Source organism: Protomyctophum bolini, assembly GCF_963924005.1.
Source record: "Protomyctophum bolini genome assembly, chromosome: 19".
Taxonomy (NCBI): Eukaryota; Metazoa; Chordata; class Actinopteri; order Myctophiformes; family Myctophidae; genus Protomyctophum; species Protomyctophum bolini.
The window spans coordinates 14026698-14045546 of NC_137880.1; the positions used below are offsets into that span (position 1 = coordinate 14026698).

The following is an 18849-nucleotide window of genomic DNA, read 5'->3' on the forward strand; positions in this document are numbered from 1 at the left end:
GTCGGCCCCTGCGCTCATGTATTCTGCCACTGTGTATTCTTGGTTTAGGGCCCAATCGCATTCTAGTTTGCTCTGCTTTTTTGTTGTTGTTCCTTTCCAATGTGTCAGGTTTCTTTTTGCTGTCAGTAGTAGTTTGGTCCAGAGGCTTCTCTGTCTGGTGGCTCTGGTCTCTTTCTCTCTATCTCTCTCTCTCTCTCTCTCTCTCTCTCTCTGTCTCTCACTTGTAGATCTGATATTTTGCTGTTTTCGAATTTGGATCCTGAAAAGTAACAGTTTTGGACATGAGGTTTATAGTAGTAGTACATGGGAGGTTAATATAATGCTGTAACCTAAAGCACCTTCCTCCTCTCAGAACAATGCTTCAAACCCACAATTATATGAAAGAATAGCTGATCTACAAATTGTAGCTCGGCTATTTTACATGGCACCACACAAGGAGAAATTGGACTTTAAGCACCAGCATTGACTTGTGCATCAACAATGTTATGTGTGAGGGGCGCGGTGGCGCTTTCGTAGCACTGTCGTCTCACAGCTAGAAGGTTCTGGGTTCGATTTCCGCCAGGGGTGTTGGGTGTTGGGGCGTGTTCTCTCCTCCGTGTCATCAGCGCCCATACCCTATAGGTGGTGTTGGGTGTTGCCTCACAAAAATCATGCAGTAATCCTGCTCTCTATACTGCCTCCCCCTGGCCAGCCGGGACGCCTGATGGAGGGGAAAGGAACTGGTTTGGAATAACGTGATCCTTCCGCATGCTATGTCCTACCAGGGAAACTCCCCCCTGTCAGGTGATAAGAAGTGGCCTGCTCACTCCTCATGCTTTGGAGGAAGTATAAGCTCAGTTCGGGGTTCTCCCCAGGTTGGCAGAGGGGGAGTAGAGCCCAGGATTACAGGTTAGGAAATATTCACCCGGTGAAAAATGTGTTACAAAATTGTTAACAAGCAGTTTATCTCAGGTCATGTTGTCCCTTATCTACGTGGGAAAGTTGTTTAACAGTCAGTGAGTGATAAGCGAGACAGAGTTGTGTGTGTGTGTGTGTGTGTGTGTGTGTGTGTGTGTGTGTGTGTGTGTGTGTGTGTGCGTGTGCGTGTGTGCGTCATTGACCTTCAGAGTTCAGACCGGCTCCGTCGTCCCTAAACACTCCGGCGGGGACGGCCGTGAAGTCATGACTTGGCAGAACACGTCACCAGGTGGACGTGTGCACGCACATTACAACCTGTTGGTGTGGTGTGTTTTGCTGCCGTGTGGTGCAGTTTGGTGCTATGCAGTGTGGTGCAGTTTGGTGCTATGCAGTGTGGTGCAGTTTGGTGCTATGCAGTGTGGTGCAGTTTGGTGCTATGCTGTGTGGTGCTATGCAGTGTAGTGCTATGCAGTGTGGTGCTATGCAGTGTGGTGCAGTGTGGTGCTATGCAGTGTGGTGCAGTTTGGTGCTATGCTGTGTGGTGCTATGCAGTGTAGTGCTATGCAGTGTGGTGCTATGCAGTGTGGTGCAGTTTGGTGCTATGCAGTGTGGTGCAGTTTGGTGCTATGCAGTGTGGTGCTATGCAGTGTAGTGCTATGCAGTGTGGTGCTATGCAGTGTGGTGCAGTTTGGTGCTATGCAGTGTGGTGCAGTTTGGTGCTATGCTGTGTGGTGCTATGCAGTGTAGTGCTATGCAGTGTGGTGCTATGCAGTGTGGTGCAGTTTGGTGCTATGCAGTGTGGTGCAGTTTGGTGCTATGCAGTGTGGTGCAGTTTGGTGCTATGCTGTGTGGTGCTATGCAGTGTGTTGCTATGCGGTGTGGTGCTATGCAGTGTGGTGCAGTTTGGTGCTATGCTGTGTGGTGCTATGCAGTGTGTTGCTATGCAGTGTGGTGCTATGCGGTGTGTTGCAGTGTAGTGCTATGCAGTGTGGTGCTATGCATTGTGGTGCAGTGTAGTGCTATGCAGTGTGGTGCTATGCAGTGTGGTGCAGTGTAGTGCTATGCAGTGTGGTGCAGTTTGGTGCTATGCTGTGTGGTGCTATGCAGTGTGTTGCTATGCGGTGTGGTGCTATGCAGTGTGTTGCAGTGTAGTGCTATGCAGTGTGGTGCTATGCATTGTGGTGCAGTGTAGTGCTATGCAGTGTGGTGCTATGCAGTGTGGTGCAGTGTAGTGCTATGCAGTGTGGTGCTATGCAGTGTGTTGCAGTGTAGTGCTATGCAGTGTGGTGCTATGCAGTGTGGTGTAGTGCTATGCAGTGTGGTGCTATGCAGTGTGTTGCAGTGTAGTGCTATGCAGTGTGGTGCTATGCAGTGTGGTGCAGTGTAGTGCTATGCAGTGTAGTGCTATGCAGTGTGGTGCTATGCAGTGTGGTGTAGTGCTATGCAGTGTGGTGCAGTGTGTAGTGTTTACTACTTCTTACTTACTACGTGTGCGTGCGTGTCTGAGTAAACCACCTGTGCTGTTGCCTCACATTTGACCTGCTGACCTCAGACAGAGGTGGTGGTGTCCTGACCGCTGTTGTTACTCTTTTTTTCCTGGAAGCCACGGGCGGTGTGCAGCCAGAGGGGGACGCAGATTAAACCCTAAATGGACCAATTATTAACAGCTGGGATTTCACGGCCTCCGGCATCTGTCTGATTTTCAATAAGTACTTTAAAAAATAAACAGTAAGCGTGACCCCATAATAACACGTACAGTATGGGCCCCAGTGACCCCCATAATAACACGTATGGGCCCCAGTGACCCCATAATAACACATATGGGCCCCAGTGACCCCATATTAACACATATGGGCCCCAGTGACCCCCATAATAACAGAGCTACAAGTGTCTTTCATTCTATTATGTCTTCTATAGCAGTGGTTCTCAAACGTGTCATGGACCAACCCCTCCTAATAACCCCGACAAGCACTTGGAGTTGCTGGAGTTCAAGCATTCCATTTTGTTTGACTTGTCTCCACAGAAAGAATGTTTGACAATTGTTTGAATATGTTTTTATAATGATAATTTGATTACTTTTGACGCTGCTTTTTTATTTTAGAGGTATTGACAGTGGCTTAAAAGTCAATAATTGTCACTAGTTATGTGCAGATACCCTGTATACACTTATGCTGTTTGTTGGTTTACTGTTGAGTGAGAAAACAATGTTACACATTAAGCAAATCCTCTGTAGGGACCTTCCAACAGCATGGTTTTACTGGAAGCATTGCACCTGGATACAACTGCTAATGGCAATTAATATACACCACCAACATAGCAATATAGTTTCTCACCGCTCCGCTTTAAACATTTTCATCTAATCTAAACAAAAACACCCTTTAAATGATTGGCCAAATATGAATGGGATTTATAGGCAAATTATGCAGTGTCTGAATACATGCAAAGCAAATATACCATGTATTGCCGTTGAAGCAGTCATTTGCGATATGTATGTTGCGCATGGTGATATTGCGATGATGATAAATTCGATATACTGTGCAGCCCCTGATCACAAAGCCACGTTTTAGCAACAAATAGTCCTGTCCCTTACCAACTCCCGCTGGTAAATTAGCTGGCAACACTGATGTCAGTTGCATTCTACCATACTTATAAGAGCCAAATGTCCACACAAGTATATAGGCTGAGGAACCGAGTGGAACATGGCGCCACTTCTCCGCGGCCGCTCTGTTCTATTCAGTCACCCTATTACTTTGAATGGTGTCCTCAAGCTCGATAATAGAATTTGATAAATAGACATAGTGAGGACAAATTAGGAACTTTTTTGCGACAAGTCGACCATGCCCCCCTAGCAACTCCCGCTGGTAATTAGCTGGCAACACTGATGCCAGCTACGGTGACCTGCCAAGTAGCTGCCATTAACAACCGTCGTCCCTGCTGCGCTTTTGTTTGCGGGGCTACCGTATCAACATGGTGCTGAGTGAAGGAAACCCAGTATGACTGTGTTTCGATCAGAACGGTGCACTGAGTGTACTGGCGGCCGCGTGGGTGGCTCCTCTTCGCTCCTACCCTCACCCACTTGGCAGCGGTCCTAGAGGGTAACTCGACACCCTGGCTACCCGTGCAGACAGACAGCTGGTGGCGCGAGAGGGCATCGGGGGCATCGCTCTCCCTACCCTGTTGATGACCTATACCTCCGACATCAGCCGTTACAGTTCTTTGAGCAGTCTTCTGGAACCGTGGCGGGGCTAGTATCTCAGCGCTAATCTCAGCGCTTGTGTTTATTGTACACTTGGAAGTGATATGGTGTGCTGTTGTGTTATACGCACTGTTTGAGGGGTCTGGGTCAAACATAAACCAAAACACATGTTTGGCTTCCTTTCAAAAGAAAGGCAGGGGGCAACAGATAATTTAAAATGCTGGACATTGACACACACACACATGACTTCATAATTTATTTATTTTTATTAATTAAAGTTTATAATTTATATAATCATCAAGAGACTGGTTTTGGATGCTAGACTTTTACATAATTAATTTATAGGACAATATTGTACTCACAGTGCTGCCAATACAGTGTACCGGTACATGAATAGCCCGGAAGCTGAGAAAAAGACATTTCTAAAAATGCAATAACATGGAAGTGAACGGTGGCTGTTATTTTTGCGATCACGTGGTTTCCTGCAAGACCGTTTCACGGAGAGTAAAACGGTGCCTCATAGGTTGCCAAAGAGCGCCGTCTAACGTAAAGTACAGTCGCCAAAACACATCCTTGGCGGTGTGGGCTTTTTGGTTGGCGGTCATCAAAACTCGTCCTTGGCATTCAATCAGTAATACAGTGCATGTCTCAATTGGCTGGCCGTTGACATGAAAACGTTTGAGAACCAGGGATTTATGTGAGCATTCACCCTCGTCGTTAAAGGCCTCCAACCCTGCATCATAAACAGTCAGGTGTGTGCACGCTGTTTGACAGTGACTGATGGCTGATGAGCCACTGACCTTATTCTACTGTTGGAAAGCTCTGGTGAGGTGGTACAGTGATGCAAATTGTCGCTGTCGGGAAGAAACATCTTATTTCCATATATTTGTTATGTTTTTTTCTTTTCTTTCTTTCTTAAATGAATGCCGTTTTGGACAGTTTTGGACATAGAGCTCCATTGGTTGTAAAGTAAAGAATATTCAAAACAATATCTGTGTGTTGGGGGGAAAGTAATGAACGTGGCTGAACAACAGTGACATTTGAAGCCAGTGACATTTGAATTTGTGGCTTGAAGATGGAAAAGTTAATTTCCTGCCTTGCACCTCAACTGTCTCTGGTTGAGATAAGAGACTGAGCATGGCGGCCCTCCGTACCCTTTGACTGTGTTGCCTTTGTCATAGCAACATGTTGCACACACACACACACACACACACACACACACACACACAACAGCGTCTCCGCCATATAGGACGGCTGCCAATTCTAGCTGAGACGCCACAATACTTTGCCAGCCTTTTTGCCTCCTTTTTGGGCATCCCAAGTTGTTGGAACCCTCTAACAACCAGTCTGTGCGTATGGGCCTATAGGCTGCCAAATATAAAGACAAATGACAGTGTTTCGGTGATCTGTTCTGTGGCGTGGTGCAAACAATGAGGGACGTGAGTGGTGGGGAACCAGATGGAGAGATTGAGTCTGGTGGGAAGGACTTAACTGTGAATGTGATAATGTCCTCATTGAGTGCAATGTTCTTAATGAATGCGTGTGATACAGAGTGATCAGCATAGGGAAGACATGCAAGTTTCCCTTGGAGTTTTAGTCCATTCCAGTGTTGTTGGTGTTGGTGTCATCCATGAGGACTCGTCTGGCACTTGTAGCTGTGTCCAGCATAGGTGACCGTTGCCCTGACCTGGGGTCAGTTATAATGTCCTCTGACTGAGACCCTCACAGTCTCTGAGTTAGACCGCACCCACTCCACACACACACACACTGACACACACACACACACACACACACACACACACACACACACACACACACACACACACACACACACACACACACACACACAGATGATCAGCTGTACTACTAGGTCAGTATTTGTGGACCCCTCCCCCAAAAGACATACAACATTGTTGCTGTTTTTATACATGTTTTTTGGATGAGATGACTTGCTCTCACTATGGAAAGACAGATTCATTATGAATCCCCGGGTTTTGAGTTTCAGCTTTACCCAGTTGATGGCTGCTCAGATAGTCATCCGGTAGTCTCGCGTAGCCAGACAACTGTTACACATTTCTGTTCACGGACATTTATTTTAAAATCCATTTCTGCTAAGCAGCAAGCTATATTAGATGATTTCGATTTATATTAGTATAAATGTGTGCGACTATAAAGACGAAACGGACGTGGGGAGGAGGCCTCACTTCCGCTTTATCTCTTTATCCCGTGACCAAATCTTGCACGGGTGTCACTGGAACATAATATTTTTAGATGGAGGTCTGTGGCCAAACACACTCATTTGGAGGTCCTTGACATGAAAATGATTGAGAACCACTGCTCTTAAACAAGATAAGACAATAAGGTTTGACTGACCGGCCCGTAGTCGCTTATTTTAGGCTTGTTTTCATAGACCCGGTTGCTCGTTTCTCTCGCAAAATCTGGCAACACTGATTCAGCGCAAGCCAGCCAGCCTCTTCCAAACCTCAGTTTCCTTTCACTGACACACTGAATTCCTCCATGAATATTTGACGTGCAGGATATGCGGCAGGCAGAAAGCCACCTGCCTGCCATGGCTCTTAAATGCTCCCGACCTGCATGTATGTAGTGTAAGTGGCCCCGCTTCCCTTTCCCCCTCCGCTAGGATTACATCGCTATCGGCTTACAGTCACAACAAGACTTGCTTTACGCTAGGAGCAGGTGCGAGGTGCCTGGCCACTTCACTGCTCCTCACTGTCTGTCAGTGCTGTCAGTAGCATGTGTGCCAGCCAGGCCAGTGTGTCACACTGCCACCAGTAGGGCTGTCACTGTCATGACATTTCTGTTATTATGACTAAACTACTATCCTATCCTATCCTATCCTCCTACTATTATATGAGGAAACAGCTCTGTCTGTCTGCACTGGGCCGATATGACGAATAAATAATAATCGTGCTAATAATAAAGTATTCAATCAATCAATCAAAAATAATTGTGATTATCTGAAATAATTGTAATCCGGCAATGTAATAGTTTAATTTGGTACTTGGGTGCTACAGGGTGTTTAGCAGGCTGCCAGCTGTGGGGCAACACGTCGTCACACTGCCACCAGTTGCCGGAGAAAATGTGAAATGAAGTCATTTTATTCTGCCTCAGTGCATCTCACAGAGGAGACGTAAAGGGACATGACATCCTCCTAAGCTTGTTTTCCAGTTCAGGTAAAAAAAATGAAAAAATAAAATAAACTACAGCAGATTAAATACATGGCAGGCTAGCAAGTAGCACAGCTGCCACTGCTAATAAAAGCAGCTTTAAAGAGGCAGTTCAGCCTTTTTTTAACTTTACAATAGTTAGTGTAATTGGTCCTCATTATACGATGGCACTTTACTGAGCATAAATCAGCAGCATATATTTAGCCGGGCATGACCAGACTAATATCATTGCGTAGACATTAAGTGGAATCATTTCCAAGGGCCCGCTGCCCACTGGTGACAAACCTGCCCCATATTTGCATACTGGTTCCTGATTGGTCCCTCACTACTTCAGAGAGTGAAATGAGCGGTGCCAGACCAAATATGTCGGCTAGTATAAATCAGTGCTTTGAAGCTGGCGGCTGGCACGTAGCGAGACCCAGGTGGCAGCCAGCCAGCCAGCCAGGGGTGACATGTCACATGTGATCACCCAGGCCACTGTGGCAGAAGACGGGCAGGGTGTGGCGGCCTGGCCGGGTCCCTTGTCACCCTATCAGGTGGCCACGCAGCCAGCCAGCATTACGGTAGACCCAGTTTTGCCCTTTTTCTTTTTTTTCCCCTTCTTTTTTTTCCCTCTCCTTTGGGTGACACTGTTGTTATGTTTCAAAGCCCCACCAATTTGTTCAGGAATGCAGAAAAACAGGCTCGTCCATTGAATACTGTGCCATTTGTCCTGGATTTTATGAAGACCCTTGTGGCATGAACCTTGTTCTAGCTATAAAAGGCCTTTCTAGACCTTTTGGAACGAGTAGAAACATGAACAACTACTGTTGCTTTTTCTTTTCTTTTTCTTTTTTTTACAGCAACAATAACGCTTGTTAGAAGGCCAGGAGGGGCTGCATGTGTTCAAACATGTCACTGAACCCAGCCAGTGCTGGAAGAAGTACTCCGATATTTGTTTTTACTCAAGTAGAAGTAGCCATACAGTGTAGTCATTGTTGTTGTTGGGCAGAAATAGGCTTATCTCCATATTTTAACATAGTCATAGTCTTTTCTCGCAAAGTAACGCCCTACTTCATCACACTACAACATCACACAAAAGCAATGGTGCTGCATTTCGAACTTGCAGATCTGCTACTTTTGCAGTTTTTGAATTTGAATCCTGAAATGTTGTCCAAACAGTTTTGGACATTTCGCCGGTTTTCACCCGACAGAGACTCTCTTACAAGAAACAGTCCTGCATTCAAAATGTTACTTGACAAAAAGTGCGTACTGTAGGTATCAAAATATACTACCGAAGTAAAAGTACATACGTTTTGCCATTTGGAAAACTTTTTTTCAAATACAGCCGACAACACGTTGCATCGTTGTAGAGCAAACAGTGGGAAGTGGACACATTATTATGGGTCCCTTCCCTTCATTTTTTTTGTTTCATACATTTAGCTTTTAATTATCATTTCAAAACATTTTCGAAAAACATTCCCAAAAGGTTCATGGGCTAAAAGGTTTGAAAACCACTGTTGTAGAGCATGTAAAATGAGTGGTGGTTAAACTGTGTTGTTTTAATGATCTAAATCTGCAAAGTAATGCATAAGCTGTCAATTGATTGTAGTGATGTACAGTAGTGATGTATAGTAGTATTTGTCTCTTGAGATGTAGAGAAGTAGAAGTATGAAGTATCGGAAAGAATGGAAATAGTCAACAAATATAAAAAGTACCTCAAATTGTACTGGAGTACAGTACTTGAGTAAATATACTTTCCAGCACTGACTGAACCTTAACTAGACTGAACAACACCTACACTGACTCTGGTAATGACACAGACAAGCTGCCGAAGGTGACCCATTTGACGAGGCGAGGCACGTTGAGTCATCAGGTGATTGTGTTATCTTCTCCTTCCCGGTGTGGCCGTGTACAGTCAAAGATCTCTGATGTATTGCCAAAATAGACAACCCCCATGCCAAGATTTAGAGAATCCAACACGTTATGATTTCAACTGTGGAGAGGCCTCCTGCTTCCATTGACATACTTGGGGCATACATGTGTATTAGTAGGCAGTAGGCACCACTACAGTATGTGGCTCATGTTTTTGATTGATTGATTGTATTTATTAGTCAAAGATGTAACACTTGGGCTAAAAGGATAACACAAAAAGGGGTACTTGTTTCCATTGTATGTCCCTAACGCAGTTCAGGGTTTTCTCTGTTGTAATGAATGTAATCAAATACCGTAAAATGTTGAATACAGAAGATAGCTCTGTCACCGTGTCGAAAACAACTCGACGGCTGGCGTTAGCTGTGCACTGTTCACCCAGAAGCTGTGTGTGAAGACTCACCCGAAAAACAGCAGAAATGGCACTGCCGTGCCGTATAGAAGCAGGCCTGAACAACTGGTCTGTATCCTTGACCGGGGTCCCCTATAGAGCACCGAAGTCTGACGTCAATATCGGTAGAGGGCGCAAATCCACGGGTTCATGTACTTTTTGAGTGGTGCAACCACTCCAAGGAACAGCAATGTCCGATCCGTGTTCACCTATGTGTTCACCTATGTGGCCATGAGCACCAGTATTAGACCGAATCAGCCGTTGGCAAAAAAATAATTGTAACACGACAGTGTGATTTGAGTCTGGCTTATTAGCCAGGCTACAACAGTATATGACTATGAGTACCAGTAGGGGCGCTGTTGTGCCAGAAACAGAGAGAGAGAGATAGTATTAGTGCTGCACTGTTGCCTGCTAATGAGCGAGAGAGAGAGAGAGAGAGGAGAGGAGGGGGGAGAGAGAGGGGAGTTGCACCACTCAGTTCACACAGGTGTTCTTTTTTTTATTTGCATTGTAATCCTCACAGGGGGATTTTAGATCGCCTCATATAAGAACTGTGTTTAAAAAATAAACATGTCATCCCGGCCGTTTCACTCATATGGATACGAAGAATCAACTGACTGAGAGAAAACGCTATTGTTACTGCTGAATTAGTTACATTTTCACTAGAAACAGACTGTATCATATATGAGTGAGTGACTGTTGCAAACGATACAGAGACACCTCCCTGACAATAACGCAGAGACAGCTTGTTCATTTTTTAACCACAATGCTTATATGAAACGATTTTAAGATGACCCCATGTTATTCTCCATAGAGAAATTACTCTATGGAGTAATCTAGCACTCTATGGCGCTATCTTTGGTTCGGGGACCCCCGGGGCCTTGAAGGGGTTCCAGGGTGGTCCCCAGCAAAATTAGTTAATATAGCATCAAAATCATAACCACATTCTATAACCAAAAATATTGTACATACTATTTAGAAAGTACTAGCCAATCTACAAGCTCACAATGTGTCACAATAGCGACCCGTTGTGCTTGTAGATTGGCTATTTTCGAAGAACGCTCGCATTATAATGACTTGTCCAAATTAGGTACTCTAGGTTTCAAACGGTTAAAGAGCTGACTAGCTGTTACTGTAATGAGTGTGCCTGGCTGACTGCTATCTGGCACCCGGTCTCGGCCTCAGACAACATTCCACAAACACAAGTCATCTGTCTCCGTAATCCTGAAGCTTCAACTGTTGCCTTTGTGGAAAAGGCTCTCTAATGAGTGTATTGACTATTTTCACAATCGATCAATAAACGGCTCACTGGCACCACCGCCGCCGCTGCTTCCCTCGCTACCTTCTTGCTATTGTTCTGGTGGCGTTCTGGAGGAACGACTGAGCGAGTGAGAGCATGTAGGAAACGCTCCTAGGGATGAGAGTGTAATAACCTCTGTCTGAAGGTGATTGGAGAGAGAGTGAGTGTGTAAAAAGGTCCACTGGGGACATCCGCAGGCCAACAGTGGATCTGCAGAATCACTCAATTTTCCTTGGCAAGGGGGTTAGCAAGCATTAGCTGAAACTGTATTGTCAATTTGTCAGTCACACTTGTGAAAACAAAAGTGGGTGAAATATTATACTTAATAAGAACTTTGTTTGTATAGCACCTTTCATACATAAAATGCAGCCCAAAGTGCTTCACAATAACATAACAAATAGTAGATTGCCAGATTAAAACCAAAAAGGCAAACAGAGACATTCAGTATATTTTAAAGGACAATAACTGTCTTTCTTTTTCAACTGGGGGCTCAATATGCCCCCCCCCCCCCCCCCCCCCGTTATAGACGGCTAGACTCCTGCGGAGCTACACCATAACACACCTAATAAAACGTATTCGCCACGGCAGGTCTCGTGTTGAATTTCCACTGGTGCATCCTCTTCCATTTCTACGGTTGGCTGGCCCAGACCAAATGCAGAGCAACAGTAGTGTGAAGTTGTAACGATATTAATTACAGATGTTCACAACACACTTGTGTAGGACTATTGTTTCTGTATTATTAGTTAATGAACGGAAAAAAAACACAGTTAGAATACCGGTATGGAGATACAACTATATACATTTAGGTAGCATATTGCTGATCCCATCCCTTAACCCCCCCTCCCCACACACACACACACACACACACCTCCCATCCCATCCCTCTCAGCACTTCTGTCACCTGCTAGCCGTCTGATGAACCTGCAAGCTAATGAAGTGCCCAAAGAGCTGAGCTTAGCACACACACACACACACACACACACACACACACACACACCGTCACTGTCAGGTGGAAACATTGTATGTAAAAAAAAAAAGTATTTTGTTTCACTGGTTTAATTCATATTTATAAAAACCCACTGACACTTTTACCACTTTTCCCTTGAAAGTGAAAGTAGCCAATCCACAATTTTCGCTACTTTCACCGTGATACGGGTGAAGTAGTGCATCGGTTTAATGAAACAAAATAAAGCGTTTAAATGGCGGAGATATGTGGTTTCTAGACGACAGTGAGGACACTGATAGGCAGGAGCCAGGGACCAGGCTGACACCGCTGGTTCCAACCACTCCTTTAAACACCCATCAATTCAGACAGCCTGTGCTGAGCACGACTTGAATAATCTGTTTTTTTTGTCTGTCTGTCTGTCTGTCTGTCTGTCTGTCTGTCTGTATGGAAAGGAGCTTTTACTGCCATAAGAAAATGTCAACGTTGTCACAATGTCACATTGCCAAAGCAAATGTGAAATGGTCAAAACTCAAGTGTACAATTAAAAGGGAATGCAGAAATGTGTAACAACTCTTTGTCTGTCTGTCTGCCTCTCTCTCTCTCTCTCGCTCTCTCAGAATGTACCCCATCAGAGAGGTTCCTCTGGACACAGAGCCGTTGACGGACTGGTTGTATCAGAGGTTCGTGGATAAAGAAGACCTGCTGGCTCACTTCTACGACACAGGTATGTCTGTCTGTCTGTCTGTCTGTCTGTCTGTCTGTCTGTCTGTCTGTGTCTGTGTGTCATCCACATCGTAAAAAACGATATTGTGAAATGAAATGGTGTTTTCATTTATCCGATCTGTATGGTAGGTAGAGTATGTCAATACAATATAATTAGTGGTTGTCTCCCTGATCTTCTATTCGCAGTGGTTCCCAAACTGTGGTGCCTTCTAGGGGGTGCGCGACATGAAAAGTCTAATGGTGGTGCTATGGTTTTATTTTAAATGTAATCATATACTATATATATATATATTTATGATAGTGATACAGTATTTGAAATTATGCCAATATATGGCAAGTAATGCAGAATATAGCCTATGCTGCATATATTATGCCATATTCAGGTTCATATACTGTATGTGCATACCGGTATATGTGGATAAAAAGGAAATATAGGTCTCATATTATATATAGCTTATGCAATTTATATTTCCATGTGGGGGGTTTGGGAGCCGCTGTTCTATTGAGACATGAATTGAACACCAAAGGCAAAGTGGCATTGCTTCTAAACTTCCAGGCAGCTGTCATCTTCTTATCGATTAATCTAAAATAAATCAACAAGGAAACAAATTTTATATATTTTTCCTCAATCGCCTATATAATAATTCAGTTAGTCTGATTAACCATTTCTCATACTCTGTTTCTATCTCTCTCTCTCTCTCTCTCTCTCTCTCTCTCTCTCTCTCTCTCTATCACCAGGAGCGTTCCCTCCGGCGAAAGGCCAGAAGGAGATCGCGTCGTGGCCGATGGAGCTGGACGTGGCGGGGCTGTGCATGGTCCAGGTGCTGGCGTTCGCGTCGGGTTACTTGTGGTACAGCGTGTTCCGCTACCTCTACGGCTGCGTGTTCTGAGCAGGGGGCGGAGCCGGCGGCCATCGGCTTTTAAAAGAAATAAAAGAAGAAGCAAAAAGAAAAAACAACGAGGCGAGGAGGGGAGGAAGGAAGGAAGGAGGGAAGGATGGATGGATGCAGGGGACGACAAGTCTTCGGTGGAACCGTCGGCGAAAAGCCTCAGGATCCGTTTTTTGGGGTGCGGCGAAACGCCGGCCCCCCTTCGCCCACCCCCGCCCCCCACATAAACACACACACACACACACACACATACACACCTCCACACCCCCTAAACTCACCCCCCACGATGGATGAATGTACATTTGAGAATAGCAGAAGAGACAGAAAAAATAAAGGCGAAGGGAAACGTTACGGGTTAGACGAGTGTGACTGTGCACAGACAATACTACAGACCCACGTGATGCACACCAACTTGTTCTCGCACACACACACGCACACACGCACGTGCGCACACACACGCGCGCCTACGTGACACACTCGCTCCGAACCCTAGCAGATAAAGCGCATGGTTTCAGGCGACCTCTCCCCCCTTCCCATCACCACCTCCCACACACGTCGATGTTGTTTACATGTTCCTCATCATGCGTTGGCCAGGCCACGCCCACTTTGCTCATAACATTTTACGTTATAACAATCTTACCGATCACGAACGAGGCTCAGGACCACCCCTCCTGCCCCCTCCCCTCCAAAAACTAAACGAAACTAAAAAAACAACCCAGAATCTCCCTCCCCCCATGGCTTTCGCCGCAGTCGTTTTTGTGTTTTTGTGTGTGTGTGTGTGTGTGTGTGTGTGTGTGTGTGTGTGTGTGTGTGTGTGTGTGTGTGTGTGTGTGTGTGTGTGTGTGTGTGTGTGTGTGTGTGTGTGTGTGTGTGTGTGTGTGTGTGTGTGTGTGTGTGTGTGTGTGTGTGTGTGTGTGTGTGTGTGTGTGTGTGTGTGTGTGTGTGTGTGTGTGTGTGTGTGTGTGTGTGTGTGTGTGTGTGTGTGTGTGTGTGTGTGTGTGTGTGTGTGTGCGTGTGTGTGTGTGTGTTTGTGTGTGCGTGCGTGCGTGCGCAGTTATGTGCAACTCTGAGAGAGTGTATATGGAACCAAATGGACCCGTTGTTACAGGTGCATTTGGTTCCATTCGTACACTCTCAGCGTTAAATAAACTGGATTTTCCAGTGTAGATTGGGGTCCCAGAGATTTAAAAGAAAAGAAAAATGTAATAAAGTAAATCTCTTTCCCCCCGGGCTTTTGCCATAGTCGTTTTACAGTGTGTGTGTGTGTGTGTGTGTGTGTGTGTGTGTGTGTGTGTGTGTGCACGTGGTTATGTGTGTACATGCGTGTGTGTGTGTGCGTGAAAAAAAACAAAAAAGCGTAATGTCTGCCCGTTGAATCCTTCCTGGTGAGAACTGAACTACACCCTCTGGTGGAACTCTGGTGACTTTGCGGCTGAAGCAGCCGGACCACCACACCCTTCCAGACGGAGGAAGAGGAGGGGTACCCCACCCCAACCCCCTCTTCATTGCACTAGGGATCCATACTGCCCTTCCTGCCCTCCCACTCTGTCCCTGTCTACACCCCACCCAGGAAATATTCCTGGAACGGTAGCTGTTGATGTTTTTTAACTTTTTATTGTTTTTGTTATTATTGTTATAATTATTATTATTTTCCAGCCCCTTAACCCTCTTATGTCTGATGTTTGGGGTTTTTTGGGAGGGGGGGGGGGTTGTGTTGTCGATGTGTTGTCTTCATTGTCTTTCTGTCTGCAAGACAGTATTCTGATCTGACTGAGAGAGAGAGAGAGAGAGAGAGAGAGAATCAATGTTTACACTGGAGGCCCATTTAGGGCCTGAAGGGTATGATGACTTATTAGGGCCGGGCGATATGTCAATATCCATGTCGCGATACGAGACTAGAAACCATATAGCATAAGTGTTGTATTTTCCTTGATTGATTGAATTCTTCATTTAATTTAATTAGCACGTATGAAAACAGCACGGCAGTGCAGTTTGGAGGACAATGCTAAAAGGAAAACCCAAAAATCTCAGGAGAGATGCACTCCTTTCATAATCAAGGTTTAATCACTTATGAGCCGTACTTTATACTTTCAAAAACAGCTGTATGGCCCCGCCCCATGATGAATGGCCCCGCCCTATGACGAATGGCCCCGCCCTATGATGAATGGCCCCGCCCCATGATGAATGGCCCCGCCCCATGATGAATGGCCCCGCCCTATGACGAATGGCCCCGCCCCATGATGAATGGCCCCGCCCCATGATGAATGGCCCCGCCCCATGATGAATGGCCCCGCCCTATGATGAATGGCCCCGCCCCATGATGAATGGCCCCGCCCCATGATGAATGGCCCCGCCCTATGATGAATGGCCCCGCCCTATGATGTATGGCCCCGCCCCATGACGAATGACCCCGCCCTATGACGTATGGCCCCGCCCCATGACGAATGACCCCGCCCTATGACGTATGGCACCAGGCTCGAGTGACGCCCTGATTTATACGCTCTGTGGCGCGTCGAAAGGATCTCCAAGCTAACGGCGCTTGATTGAATACTTTATTAGTCTGAAATGTAAACGGCACGGAAGTACAGTAAACGCTTGGATTACAGGATAACGGAACAAAAAAAGACTTTGCGTCGCTGTAGCTTGCCAGATCCATTCTGTGGGTGGAGGGGTTGGGTTGTTCTGAAAGACATGGCGAGGAAGAAGAAGAAGAGGCGAGACTGGGGGAACGTGACCCGAAAGCGCTGATGAAGGCACCACTGATGGCACACGGGACAGAAGTTTGGTCAAGCACCCTCTCTTCAACACCCCCTGGAAATACTGTAACCCCATGGAGAGGTGCCCCATGGTGCAGACATAGCTGAGGTGTACCATTAAGCGCAGATTGACACCTCAGCATTGATTGCCTACACCTGGCCTACAGGGCACCGTTCCATGGATTCGTCTTTAAGTGACCCCCCCCCCCCCCAAAAAAAAGACTGCTGCTCAGATCGAAGACAACTCCTTCTGCAGCACACACCCCCTCTGCATGTGTGCGCGCACACGCACGCACACACACATGCACGCACGCACCACACACAGACACATGTACACATACAGATGCAAACACACACACACCTGTGCGTCTTACAGCTCTCGCTTCAGCCAGATTGAACTGAAGGGTGCAGACGCTGATCGATGGACCTCATCGCAACCACATGTTTTTGCAAATAATTAAGCCATACGTTTATTGTCATTAGGGTGAGACAATGACATAATAAGAAAACATTTTTTATAGAACACCACCCTGATGTTCAGCATTCGAAAAAAGAAAATAAATCAAGATTTTGGTTTCCGAAAGCGTAGGCGTCATTACTGTAAATTCACAGCATAACCTGCCTAAAGTGAGTGTGTGTGGTTGTGCCCCCCCCCCCCCCCCCCCTTTTAAATAATATATAATATACGTATATAATTAACGCCATGTTGCTCTGTGGTGTCAGAGTTTTTGGCGGCGAAAAAAAAAAACACTTGTTAAGTGGTCCTGTTTTATTTCATTTTTAAATTACTTGAACTTGGTCCTCCCGTTGTCACGATATTATGTTTAACCTTGTACATAAAAAGCTGAGGAAGAATTAATTGTTCTGAATGACTGCAAAAACGTGCTCTCTCTCTCTCCGTTCCGTAACATTTCTGATTAGGGTTCTTTTTCTTTTCTTTTTTTTTTTTTTTTTTTTTAAATATCCTGAATGTTTTTTAAATGAGCGGTTTTAAAAAAAAGAAAAGAAAGTGAGGATTTCTCTCATCACTCAGTGTTACTTTCGGTTTCTTATTTCTTCAGTTTTTGTTTTGAAACCCCCTGACCTTGACCCCTGACCTTGGATGTTAATGTGTGCTTAAAGATGACACTTGAGCTTTGGGGCCCAAAAGGAAGGCCCCCCTCCTCCTGGCTCCGGCGCTGCCCGATCGCTCAGTCGAGGCCCGGTTTCAAAACCTCCTTGTGGGAAATACAATCTGCTGAAGACATTGATTTCAGGTGAAAAACAGTTTCTTATAGGGTCTCTCTGCTCTGATCCTTTTGGTCCTTGTAGAGCAGTGGTTCTCAATCTTTTCAGGCTGCGACCCCCCCCCCCCCCCCCCCCCAAATATTTGAACTGAGGACCCCCCATAATAATATTTGAACTGGGGACCCCCCACCCTGACAAGCACTTGGAATTGTAGGAGTTGAGGCATTACATTCCGTTTGACTCGGTTCCACTGATAAATATTGTGGAAAATAGTCGATCTACAACCTCACACAACGCTAGGCGTTGTGAACGTAAGCTTGTAGATCTGCTATTTTCAAACTTTTTGCCTCTTTCGTATCTCATTTGACAATTTGGCCAATGTTTGACCTGTTTTTTATAGTATTTGTAAGGTCTTTGTAAAGTCCTTACATTGCCACTTCACTCATCTGGGGACCCCCCTTCCCATTTTTCCTTTTAAATAAATACAAAATAAAATGATTGTGTGAACCCGACCCACAGATTGAGAACCACTGTTGTAGATGGCTTTAGCATCACCGGCCCCTGGGCTTATTGTGTTTGTTTTTTTTGGGTTGACGATGATCATTAATTAACAGTTTAAAGAAAACGTGTCCGGAAAATGGAGTAGTCACGCTGAAACTGGGCCCGTTGAAGGGGGGAATTCTCGGACGGTGTCCCGGCGCTGACGCGTCTAACCTCTCTTTCATGTGCTGGAGTTGAATTGTGTAGTAGTGAGGTAAAGCCTGTAGGCCCTAATGTGTACTTTATGGTGCGACATAGGGGGTCACAATAGCCTGGAATCCATACGAGGCACTCTTTCAGCGTTTTCCCTTTGAGCCTGATTTCCGAACACCACCTGTTTACGTATAGGCACGTGATTGCTGATTGGACACTGCTCAAAGAAATAACACGCGACTTGGAAGTTTACATTGGAATGCTCCGAGGCTCTGGTCCCGCCCCACAGACCAATCACCGCCCTCGGGTCCGCGGTGTCCCTAAACTCCGCCCCTTTCACAGAGGAAGACTGCCAGACAGAGAAGCCAAGTGAAAAAAATAAAAATGAAGTCTCAGTCTGGATTTCAGGCTAGGGTCACAAGACCTGTCCTTCAGCTGATGTGATGTTAGCGTGCAGGTCAGCCATTTTCGCTCTTCGTCATATCGTCTCTTCTCGGGTGGAAACCTCATACTTTCAAAACCGCTACTTTTCAGGATTCAAATTCAAAAGCAGCAGATCTACAAACGTGTCGCTTCGCGCCGTGTTTGGAGCTTGTCGTGGATCATGTGCTGCTTTAGTGTGACGCTGCAGTATGATGAAGTAGGGCGTCACATTGCCTGACAGCGACTAAGTGATGAAGCACAGGGCGTGTAAAGTAGCGCTATGCACAGAGGATGCGTTTTCACAGTGA

The 18849-nt window shown here is 45.8% G+C and overlaps 1 protein-coding gene across 1 annotated transcript in view; it reads left to right on the forward strand.

Moving 5' to 3' along the window:
- lpgat1 (lysophosphatidylglycerol acyltransferase 1) overlaps positions 1–13680 on the forward strand; it is a 65391-nt gene extending 51711 nt beyond the window's left edge. The window contains exons 7-8 of the mRNA XM_080791065.1: positions 12447–12553; positions 13291–13680. Coding sequence (XP_080647191.1) covers positions 12447–12553; positions 13291–13442 — 259 coding nt within the window. The 3' untranslated portion in view covers positions 13443–13680. The remainder of the gene's footprint in view (positions 1–12446; positions 12554–13290) is intronic.
- Positions 13681–18849: the final 5169 nt, after the last annotated feature.